The sequence below is a fragment of the Populus euphratica genome, unplaced genomic scaffold, assembly GCF_000495115.2.
Source record: "Populus euphratica unplaced genomic scaffold, PopEup_1.0 scaffold375.1, whole genome shotgun sequence".
Taxonomy (NCBI): domain Eukaryota; kingdom Viridiplantae; phylum Streptophyta; class Magnoliopsida; order Malpighiales; family Salicaceae; genus Populus; species Populus euphratica.
In genome coordinates this window covers 135,767-148,164 of record NW_011500266.1, presented here as the reverse complement: position 1 = coordinate 148,164, position 12,398 = coordinate 135,767, and the positions used below count along the sequence as shown (strand labels likewise).

The window sequence follows — 12,398 nt, the reverse complement described above, 5'->3', positions numbered from 1 at the left end:
AAAAAATATTATTTTAATATATTTTAAAATAAAAAATATTATTTTAATATATTTTAAAATAAAAAATATTATTTTAATATATTTTAAAATAAAAAATATTATTTTAATATATTTTAAAATAAAAAATATTTTAAAAAATAGCTATAAATACAAGAGACACAAATTTTACCGATTCAAGCACACTTTCAAAGCTGCCAAAATTGAATTAGGTTTCGCTTTCACATTAGGGTTGTTGATGATGAATATGGTTTTTTTAAATAAAATTCAATCTTTTTTAAAACCCGCAATTTCGAACAACCCTTAACGTGGAATGACCGGCATTTCCATGGCAGGGCCATGGATATTAGTCGGTGTCCGAAACCGTTTCCATGTTTTCTAAAATGATTTTCATTTTTCTTTTTATTATTTTTTGGAACTGATAAAATATTTCTCGGAACAGGTCAATTGAAAATGCAATAATCTATAATCATGGTTAGGTTTTGTAACTAACGTATTAAACCTTGATTAGGTCTAATCAAATACGTGGGTGCATGCAAACAAATGTATACATATATATACATAATAAATACTAACGTGCAAGCCAAAGGAAGCTCTGATCCAGCCTCGTTCTTAGGTGGAAAATTGAATAACTTGAATATTGTAATATTTAAGAAATTAACACCTCTAAACAAATTAATTGACTGTGTTTCATGGCATCATGCTGATCTTCTGCGTGATCGAAACAGCAGGCCCGTTTCTTGATTTCCAACTTATTTAATTTATTTGTAAGCAAATATAAACAACAATGAAGCTTTATCAATGGGGTTTTATAACAGCACAAATCTCCTTCATTCACGGCCCGTTGAAAAGAACTTAAACTTGTAATATCTACTTTCAGACTTCATCTCCAGTCCAGTTTCTTTTCAGTTTGGGACCGGTAGGACCGTCTTCCCCAAATATTTCTTTCGGTAGGCTCTTCACAAACTTGTCAAAAGCAGACTTGAGTTTTCCAGGCAATAGTTTCTCCACCGTCTCGGCATCTTCGGCAAGATCATAAGTGATATTTGGACCCCATTTCCTCAAATAGTTGAGCCATGGTGGTTCAACGACACTCGAGCCCATATACTCAGCTGACACCACTGAAAACCGTGCTCCAGTATCTATGAATTTATTACTCTTGGCAGTGTCGTTCCTGATTCCTATATTCCCACTCCCTTGTAAGACTAGACCTGGCTTGGCATACATCGCATGGCCATTTAACGATGAATAGATGACAGCCTTGTTTCCGTCTTGAAACTCAAGCTCTGAAGCATCATACCATGCCCCCCCGCTGTGTGCCGACAAATAGATACCACATAGCTGTCCATTGAAATTGCTAATCCTCAACGTGACATGCTCCCAGTCACCAACATGCTGTCCTGTTTTTCCTAGTGGAACGGTGATCAATTCAACCTTAGCCCTGCCAGGACCGTTGAAAGGGTAGAAAAGCCATGCAACGATATCAGTAAATGTGGCCCCGAGCATTGGCTTTATGTGTAAATAGACTTGGCAATCTTGTAAATCTCCTTTCTTCACTCTTTCTCTTGCTGCTTCCTCCACTGGTAGATCCAGCCAATAAGAACCATCATTGGAACCACCTTGAGGAAGGTTTGAGCCGGTCGATTCGATTGGGACAGGTTTGGACTCTTCATCTTTCTTATATAGTAATGCTCCGTTGGTGAAATACCATCTTGCTGAGGAAGGAAGGTATTCTTCATCAGGATGGAAATATATCCGAGGAGAGTAGGCCTGGAATATTGCTTGGACTTGGTCCAGAGTAGGCATACAAGATAAATTCGACTCAATATTCTTCAAACATGCTAGAGAAATAGAAGCACTGGTAGTATTTTGGGCTACAAATGTGCCAACAGAGACACCCATAGCTTGAGTTCCTCTGTTGCTTGGCCGCAGGCTGAAAACATTGAAACCATTTGGATCGCTTTCCTTGCCCTGTCCCCATATCCATTTGTCAATCTGACAGTCGTCGGTAAGGTCAGACCGAACACAACGGACTTTTTCCAGGGAAGGCTTTTCAGGGGAGGTGGTGACTACACAGCCTAGAGCTTTGTAACCGTCAAGAGGAGCAGGTAGCCAAATGTAGCCAACACCATCTTGCTTGATCTGCAAAGATTCACTGCTCCAAACAAGAGTGTAATCTACTGGTTTCGTCAAGGCATCACCTGTCTCATCTTTACCTGCAAGAACCCACCCGTGTAGCATCCTGTTGTTGGGCTGGCTGTAGCAACCCAGCATAGAGAAGCCTTGTGGCATCTGTGAGGGCTCAAAGAAGGTAGCTCCAAGGTTATCAGGTCCACCTTCATTTGTAGCCCAAATCTTGTTAAGAGAGACTACCTGGCACACCTGTAATCCACTCCCTAGATGAATGATTCCATTCCCAAAGCCTTCACCTATACATGATTTACGCAAAAGTTTCAGTTAGTTTTGATGTATCTTCTCTTAGAACATCAAAATTAAAAATAATGAGATATTGAAAGGAAGAAGAGAAAAGAGAAGAAAACTAACCTTGTGGTAAAGATGGCAACGGAGAAGGAAGCTTGAAGGGGGTAGCAATAGGTAATGCCTCCTTTTTAGCTGAGGTACCATTCCCCATTACTGAATTGTGCAAATTAAGAGAAATGGGTTGCAAATGAATTTGAGTATATGGAAGGACTGTTTATACGGGAGATTAAAGCCTGCAAGAATTTTCTCCTCAGGAGACAAGTGCTTGAGGATAAATGTTGAGAGGCTAAGCCTATCTATATATAAAGAACCTCCAAGAAAAAATAATAGCAGCCAACGGACATTACAAGGAAGACAGGAGGAGACTTCTCTGGTTTGAAACGTGGAAAATTATTAACGTCTATTTTAGACCACGCTGTCTTTTTTCTTTTCTTTTCTTTTTTCCTGCGAGAAGGTACAGCTAGCTGAGTTTAAATTGGCTCAACTCGGAGAAGTTGACTATGGTTCTTTATAGACGTGTGAATTTAAAACTGAGTGGGCCAAGCCATGAATTATTGGAACAAATTGAGCAATTTTAATACAAAATAAAAAAAATAAAGAATTAACATAATAGCAAATTTTTTTTGGTAAAATAGCATATTTTTCTTTTAGATATCGTAGCTGTGAGCTATGATATTTAGAGCTTTAAGAATATATTTAAAATTATATATTTTTTTAAATTTGAATTTTTTTTTGTTTAAAATTATTATTATTTTGTTTTTTAATTGTATTAATATAATGATTTTAAAATGATTTTTAAAATAAAAAATTATTTTTTATTAAAAAATATTTTAAAAAACAACTGCTAAAATACCCTTTTAATTAAATGTGATATTTCTAAACCACAATATTAATTAAATATCACAATTAAAAACCATGATAAAAATTTAATTAAAATTGCAATTCATAACTCCAACATCAATTAAACTCAATCATGAGATCACCAATCAACTAGTTTATAATAATCAATTAAAACAAATCATAAAATCCTTCTCTCTATCCATGTAAATTAAAAATTCTAAAAAAAATATATCTAATTTTTGTCCATTATTATTTGTAAAGGAAGGATTGTCCTCGAATATAAAAGTCATAAAATCCTTTTCTCTGTCAATGTAAATTACCTCTATAGGAGGCTGAAATCCTACCAAGAAAGGATCATCGAGCTAGGGACCAATACCATAAGGACTTATATAATTTATAAATTTAATATGGATGGATGATAAAACGAAAAAGGAAGAGGTTAAAAGGTGTTACACACGATACTATCACTTAAATTTACATCATCAGGAATCTTAATATAACTAGCTACAAGATGCTCAAGACTTGGTGCAGCAAGGTTTGGGGTAATACATATGTGCATGGTTTAGTATTAGACTTGATGAATATGTCATTGTCATGGGAGAACTAGGAGCGACTGGCTGTGAGCTACACCTTTTCTTTCTTCTTTGGCAAAAAGCATGCATGTTCCCAGATGTTTTCATGGCAATATTGGTGTTCATTTCACTACTCATCTGTTGAATTTATTCTCTATCTTACTTCAGGTTGTTCTCAATCTCTTCCTCCTCTTAAGCTTCATTCTTCCAAACTTTCTCCTCCTAAGACTCTTCCTACCTCTTCTCCTGCGTTTCTTTAGAGGATGATGATAACAATGCGGAATCCAAAGCTCATTTTTTCTTGTTCTTCAATTATCTTAAAGATTGAGGCTTGTCTATAAACAACATTTTCAAACATTAGTGTAACTGTTATATTGCTAAAAGCAATGAAGATGACAAATATCTTTTTTACCATAAATATTGTCATCTAAAGAATATCTTTTGGCCAACCGAAAGAGGTAATATTGATAATTATTAGAAAAGTTTCTAAACAACATTCTGTTTATTTAGACCTGAAAAAATAAATATTATTTCCTGTGACATATACTCTTTAAACTGCAGAATATCCTTATATTTTTTTAGCAAAGGTTATACAACCACTTTAGCATATTATGATCTAATTACTTTTTTAATTCTTTACTGACAACGATTTATAATGAAAAATATATTTCAAGGGATTTTGTGTCATTCTCTTATAAAAAGTATAAAATCATGTCATATCTTTTATAGTCTAAGAAGAACTAGACAAGTAATAACAATATTTAAACAAGTAAATAATAAAAACTTGTATTTTAAATCTTAAATACTTGTCAAAAGTCATCATGATTATCCATCTATTTAAATGAATTGACTCACAAACATCTTATAATAGAGAAATATATCTAACAAAACTAGATAACAAAAAAAAAACCAAAACTTAAACATTCGTTATAGGTGTTGTCACCTCAAAATTTACAGTTATTACCTCTAATGTCCTACTTATTTTTTTATAATAATGAACTGAAATCCTATAATATATATATATATATATATATCATGCCTTCATATTTAAAGATAATTAAGTAATAATATCAATATAGATATTAGATAAAGTATTAGATTAAAATTGTTTGTCGAACCAGCTCATAAATTAATAAGTTTATCCTGAAATAATATTAGTTTAAATTTTTTAAACTCAAACATCATCATTTGAAAAATAATAATTTAAAAGAGAATATAAAGAAAAATAAATAATGAAATCCTTCAAAGTTGAACCATTGAATTACTCAAACTTGAAATGGTCAATTTTTAAGATGGCTTTGAGAAAAACTAGTAGGACCAGATTTTGCATCCTCGTAGAAGCACTCTGGGCTTCATGCACGTGCCACTGCCACGAGAGAGCATTTTAATTGCTTCTGCTATTAGGAAGTCTCTAAATACTAAAAAAAAAAAAAATGTAAAAACTGTTTGCTAGATAACAAATCAATTTCCTACAACCAAACAAGGCGTATATGATTGCAAATCTTCACCCTCCAATGGTTACCCGTTTGTGATTATGAGCTGGATTGAAAGCAATGTCGCCGCGCTGGAGAGTTCTCCGACAGAATAAAAAAAGGTTTGTTTGGCTGTCCTGATGATGGGCGAGCATGTGTTTTGTAATAAAAATCATCTCTCTTTTGTCCGTGCAATTATGCGCCAGCTATGGTCAAATTCGCGGTGCTGCCAGATACTAATCATTTTGAATTTATGATTTTGATATGTTAATATAAAAAAATAATTATTATTTAAATATATTTTTAATTAAAAAATATTATCATAAAAATAATCAACACATTTTTATTATTATGTGAGAAGAGAAGTGGGTCCTCCTTTGATTCTCAACAGAGAAGTAAATGATAAATGAGAAGCGGTCTTTCATTTCTCTACTCCATAAGATCTTTTCAACGCATGTGGAAAGCCTGTAGCATCCAATCAATTTCATTAACAATCCAGTAACTATTTTCCCACGTGTTTTCGTGTGGATTGAGAAGACATTTGCCTCGATTATTTTTTATTTTATTTTATTTTTAATATTAAATTTATTTTTTATTAAACTATTTTATTTTTTAATACAGATTACAAGTTTGATAAATAACTCAATTGGTTATAGCTTTTTTTATTTAACTTTTTTAAAAAATTATCTTTTAATATAAAATTAATTAAAAATTAAATTTCATAATTTTTTTTTTGGTTTTATAGATTAATTTGGTTTCATGACTTGAGAATAATATTTAATAGGTTGACTCAAGATGTTTTTCGTTTGTTTTTTATTGAGATTTTTTTAATTTTATCATTTAGAGTGTGTTTGATATTGTGATAATTGTTATAGTTGTGATTTGAAAAAAAATGCTTTATAAAAAATATTTTTAGTTGAAGTTGGTTTAAAAAAATATATGTTTGGTTAAAATTGAGGTTGAACAAAAAGTAATTTAATGTATTTGGTTAAAAGAATATTTTTCAAATTGGGGTTATAAAATATAATATATATATATATATATATTAATATTGATAGTTTTTAATTTAAATATTATAAATTTAACTACTGCTATTATATTATGAAATAAATAATATTGATATCAAATATTTTTTATTATTCGATCAAATTCTGTAAATACTAAATCATCAAGCAATTTTTTTCTAACTTTTTGAATAAAACACAATTAAAAAAATTAAATTTTTTAACTAAATCGGACCAAATTCGATATATTTAATTTTAAACCAGACCTAATCAGGTTGGAACAGTAAATAGAAAAGCTAAGTGTTTTTTCCTTGTGTTAACACACCCCAGCCCCCCTCCCCTCCACTAAGGTATTATATGCTTCTCTTTATCTCTTTTTTTCTTTTTTGTTAACCATACCTCATGTAAATTCAAGTTTTATTTCTTATGTTTTTTATGGATATGAACAAGTAATATTGATTTTTAATATAATAACTATTTTATATATATATATTGATGATGACGACATCAAGCATTCAATATTCATAGCTGGTCAGAGTTTTAAAAGTATGAAAAAGGTTGTTTCATCAAAACCTGAAATTAAACCTTAGTTTTAATGGGTTAATGCTCCAAATCACAGTTATTTATTTATATCCAAGCACTAGTTTTATTGAGTTTAGAGAAAACGCAACAGCTTCCCCTTAGAAAAATGCCCTCTTAATATTGAATTGTTTATAAATTAAATTTTATAATACATTTTAATTTATTTTATACGATGGAGTCCTACCAGGCTGAATATTAATGATCAACAGAAGCCGGATGGATTGCCTCCTCGCATATGGATTCCAAATGTAACTGAAGCAGGAAGCCCAAAAAGGCTAGCTGAGCCGAAAAGAGTTCTGTTTGCAAGAAAAGCCAGACTGGTGAAAAACCCCAAGTGGCCAAGAAAGCCCAATAAGACAACTCTTCAAGAGCCCATGGTAAAGGCAGGACACCACGCCGAAGAAAGGGGAGAGCCTTGCAAGAGAGAAAGCAAGAGGCAGAGGATGAAGAACTTTCTTCATGGGAGTTTATCTATGGGGAGAAGTGATGAACATAATAATAAGCAAACAGAACAAACTGTGGAAGTTTCAAATCAGAAAATTAAGAGGAAATTAAGCATTAAGTCTGTGGGGGTTAATGGCACACAATGAGGAGAAAGGAGCGTCTAAAATAACCAAGGTAACACCAACACACCATATGCCAAAGCTGTCTTTGTGCATGGGTTATGGAGCAAAATGTGCTCAGTGAAAAACCCATTTTGTTTGCTGTAGATACTATTTTAGAGAAGGTTATCCCATTGTGTTTATGGAGATTATGGTATTAAACTTAATGTATATATTATTTTTTTATCAAATAAATAGAAATGGTAAAACGGAGATTATGGTATTAAACTTGAATTATTTTTTTATCAAATAAGTAAGAATAGTAAAATTTAATTTCATAATCACTTAGTTATTAAAGTTTTGATATCATATTAAAAAATTATTTTAATTTAATAATTTAAACTATTAAATAATATCCAATATATAATATATATTATTACAAAACATAGCTATACTAATATTTTCTTTCATCATGGATGAATTTGTCGCGCTATTAAATCAATAGCAAAAGAGCAGCTTCTTATCACTTGAGAGGAAATCTTGGTTGATCACTTAAACCACTGCACTTGTATATTTATATTGGATCAGTTACCGCTTTAAGCTTTGGGTGGCTCTGCTCTTGTTTCTAGTACAGTAACAAAACATTAGGATTAATTAAACAAATGATTAAGGATTGTTTAGTTTAGAAAAATAAAAACATTATAATCAAATTAGATATCCGACAGACATATAACTAGAGAACATTCAAGTTTATATTATAAGCTTATAAACATATACAGCATGGAAAACATGTAACTAAAACATGTAAAAGTTATAGCATGCCTACTGAGTAAATATTCAAAGTAATATAAGCGATTCAATATTAATCTTCCTGACATGTATAATACATTAGAATAAACAAAATCAAATAAGAGTACTTGTTGAAATATAGTAAAATTGATTAAATACTGTTATTGTAAAAAATAAATTATTTATTTTTAAAATTTTTATTAATGTAAAGTACGTATTTAAATATGTTTTAAAAACATGAATATAAACTTTATATTATAAAGAAATTCAAAGCTCAAAACTTAAAAAGAAAGCACTTAAATCTGAGCTGAGAAAGTGTGTAAAATCTAAAAATATTATGGCTAAAAACTGACCCATTTTTTATATAGTTGATTTTAGAAGTTAAAATAATAAAAAAGTAGTTATAATAAACTAAAATTAAAATCAAATGTTTTAGCTATAAATCTAATGTTTTGAAGTTCAAAAAATTATTCATGCTTGCATAAAATACTTTCAGAAAAACTTACTAACTTCTTTATTCATGAGCTTATAATAATCTCAAACTTGAGTTTTTATTATCTTTCTTTCTAAAAATTTGAGTTTCTCTTTAGCTTAATTTTAACTTTTTAATTTTTTATTATAATATTAAAAAAGTTTTTTTTTTAAAGAAGATTGTGAGTTTCATCAAAATTAAATTAAAGAAGATTGTGAGTTTCATCAAAATATATCAAGTTTTTTATATTAATATTTTATTCACATACAATTTATTTAAATTATATTAATATTTTATATTGAAGAGCTTAGGTTAAAAATTAAATTTTAACCTAAAAATAAATAAATAAATGTAATTCATTTTTAATTTAACTTTAAAATTATTCTTTAACTATTATGTTAAACAAATTGGACACCGTACGGCCCCAGCAACTTTATCGCTGTTAATTTCAGTTGCTTTGAATCCCATTTGTTCCTCATCAGCATTAGTTGAGGGAATCACCATCCATCATTGGTAAAGAAAACAAATAGTTGAGGGAATCAAGCTTCACAGCTGGCTCATCTTTTGTCAGTGGCCACTGGAGATTGTCACCAACTTTTACCATGTTAGCAACGAAACACCCTTGTCTAAGATTCGAGCTATCGTGAATTTGCCCTTGGCAAGCTCTAGAGCTTCTCCTTCATTCATCAGATGAACTGCGCATCCTGGAATCTGCAACCGAAACTCTTTGTTGATAGTTTTGGTTTCTGGGTTCTTCTGTTTTGTTAAGAAAGTGATTTCAGGGCCACCATGCCGGAAAATGCCTCCTCTAATTCTAATCTTGCCTTCTGTCCGAAGAGAAATTATTTTGCTATCAATGAAAAGGAAGAAGAAAGACGAGAGGTTGATGAAATGACACAACGTTATACCCCAGGTTCAAAACAATATATAATAAGTCAAAACTGTGAGATTGATTCTCCTTGAGCTTAATTCTACTCCTGATTCCTGTTTAATAATTTTATCTTCAGGTAGAGTTATTTGCTTCACCTACCATGTTGAAAGGCTGTGCTACTTTTGTGGTGCGGAATGAGAGCTTCAAATGGAGTTTTCATGCATCAGGAACCAGAAGAATTAAGATAACCCAACGGGATGTAAGTTTTCTGTCCAAAACTTCTTAGGGAGATGAAATCCCAAAGATAATCTACACTTTTTTGTAGCATTAGAGCATAGATCGTTCACATTTCGGAACATTAATACGATTGATAGTGGCAAGAAAACAGAGCATTTTGTCATATTATTCAAGCTTGACAACAATTTGTGGCTCTGGTGACCAGTTCTTTGAACCAATGGAGCAAAATGGTCAATTAAGTTCTACAAGATAATACACCGCAGGTTAATAACTCCTATTTCTATTCCTTGCTGCATTCTTAGCTGCATTCTTAAGCACTCCTGTGGAAACAGATGTTGCTGGGTTGATGGCTTTCCGTATCTTAAATATATTCCAAGCAGCGCGCACACAATGCCCTGCTGTTGCAAACGCATCCTCAGCTGCCTCCCCTGCGCTATCTCCAAACCTGTTGCTCAAAATAGGGATGAAGATAGCCGAGGAAAAATGAACATGGTAAAGTTTACTCATTACTGAATGGAGAAATATAATGCCAAAAAGAGGGAAAATGAACTTAGTAAAAAAGTGAACATTTTTCGAGTAATTGTAGTTGTGATGTCAATTGAAAATTAACTGAAAATTTATCTTTAAACTATGCTTCTTTACTTGGGGTTGGAGCTGGATCACTACACCTTTTTATCAAATTATAATTGTGACATGGTCACTAAATTATGGGAAACGCACACACGAGCGGAAGCATGCATGCATATTGCCTTTGGAGAGTCATTACCTATCACTGATCATTCTGGTTGTAGCCTTTGAGGTTGCAGATAAAGCTTGTCTTTCAGCAACTTCAGCTGCATCTATAATCTTATCTGTGGTTTGGAAAATCAGCAAACGTCATCACACATTTGAAGGAAGAGAATAGGATCCCTAGTTTAGCTTCAGTACTTACTGACAGCATCAAGTGAAGCCAAGAGCACTTCTCCTGGGACCATAGACAGGAATGCCTTTCCAGCTTGGGATTTAACCAGAGGTGTAATTACTGACCCGGTGGCAATGCCAACACCATCAAGCATAGTTTTGCTTAGCTTTTCTGTCATCCTGGACAGCTTTCTCACACTATGTGGTTAACAGTAAAAAGCAATAATCAAACATTTGCTTTGAAAAGAAGGGTAAAGTTTTGTCATGTTCTCATTTGTAATGGAAAAGGTCTGATCTTAGGATACCGTCTTATGCTTTTGTTGACTTTGCTCTTCTTTGTGGACCCAGCACTTCTGTTGCTGCTAACTTCTGTTGCCATGGCACCATTTTTCTCCTCTGCAGCTCTGGATAAAATCATTTCCCCTCCCTTGTGGACCTGCTTTTCAATCTTCATTTTAGAATCACCATCCATGGCAATATGAATGATGCCACTTCCTTTTCTCTTATACAAACCAATATTTTTTATGTTTCAAGGTAAGCTCTTATATTATTGGAGTCTTAAGACTCAATTATCACTCAAGGAACCATAAATTGATTTCAAATAAATAATACTGATATACAGACTGAAAGAAGCAATGATTCATGATTCGTAATAAAGCAAACCTGGTTAGTGTAAGCATTGCTACATTTGAAGATCCCCTTGACAATCTGACCAGTACCTCCAGCAATAGCCTTGGCCAAAAAATTGTTATAATATTCAACATTTGGGGCAAACTCTTTCCAGTCAACATTTCTAGTACTTCTAGCTGAAGAAGCTTCCGCCCCAGAAAAGCATGAGAGCTCACAAAGAAAAGAGTCCAGCAAGCCCAAGCTGCTTCCATACTCATCCAAGAATGCGACTCCGTAGCTCAAAGGGTCGCCATCTTTCATTGGCAAAGAGAACAAATAATGCAACACATCAAGCTTAACCACTGGCTCATCTTTTGTCAAAGGCCACTGAAGATCATCACCAATTTTAACTATGGTGGCAAGAGAAATATTCTCGTCAAGGATTCTAACAAGACTGAAGTCTCCCTTGGCAAGTTCCAGAGCTTCTCCTGCTTCCATCAGGTGAACTGTGCATGCTGGGATTTGCAAAAGAAGTTCTTGTTTGACATTTTTGGGCCCTGGTGGGTTTTGTTGTTGTGGTAGGAAAGCAGCTTCAGATGTGTTAGTTTTCTTGTTAGAGGTGGTTTTGGATCTTTTAGGCCTCAGACAACCCATTTTTGGCTTGATGGCTTTTCTGAGCAAACGGGACAGGCGAGTAACTCTCTGGGGGCTATGATCTTTGATTTCTTCGTCTGGTAAGAGGTGTTTGTGATAGAAGGAAGAGGAAGGAGTATAGAGGTAAAAAGGAGATTTTGTATCTTCACAAAGCAAGCTGCGCTGTAATTGATTCTCTCTTTCTCTTGTGACTTTATTCTATTCCTGATTGATAAATTTTTGCAACTATACCTTTCGGTGGAAGGGATAATATTTGAGATTTAGATAAGTTTTTACGCGCTTGTTTATTTTTGTATTTTTAAAATATTTTTTATTTTTTTAAATTAATATTTTTAAATATTTTTAGATGATTTTAATATATTAATATTAAAAATAA

At 32.5% G+C, this 12,398-nt stretch overlaps 2 protein-coding genes and 1 long non-coding RNA gene across 3 annotated transcripts; 1 reads left to right on the top strand and 2 right to left on the bottom strand.

The window, feature by feature from the left end:
- Nucleotides 1-628: 628 nt before the first annotated feature.
- On the bottom strand, nt 629-2,842 carry LOC105112912 (uncharacterized). The gene is made up of 2 exons (XM_011008812.1): nt 2,542-2,842; nt 629-2,426 (listed from the first exon to the last, which is right to left on the bottom strand). The coding sequence occupies exons 1-2, from the start codon at nt 2,627-2,629 to the stop codon at nt 874-876; spliced, it is 1,641 nt and encodes a 546-aa protein (XP_011007114.1). The 5' UTR covers nt 2,630-2,842; the 3' UTR covers nt 629-873.
- A 6,336-nt stretch (nt 2,843-9,178) lies between these two features.
- Nucleotides 9,179-10,024, top strand: LOC105112910 (uncharacterized). The gene is made up of 2 exons (XR_839855.1): nt 9,179-9,664; nt 9,759-10,024. It is a non-coding gene; the product is annotated as an uncharacterized LOC105112910 (long non-coding RNA).
- Nucleotides 9,994-12,237, bottom strand: LOC105112911 (uncharacterized). The gene is made up of 5 exons (XM_011008810.1): nt 11,423-12,237; nt 11,065-11,195; nt 10,791-10,957; nt 10,626-10,710; nt 9,994-10,304 (listed from the first exon to the last, which is right to left on the bottom strand). Exons 1-5 carry the CDS (start codon nt 12,020-12,022, stop codon nt 10,124-10,126), a joined length of 1,164 nt encoding a protein of 387 aa, XP_011007112.1. The 5' UTR covers nt 12,023-12,237; the 3' UTR covers nt 9,994-10,123.
- Between the last annotated feature and the right edge of the window lie 161 nt (nt 12,238-12,398).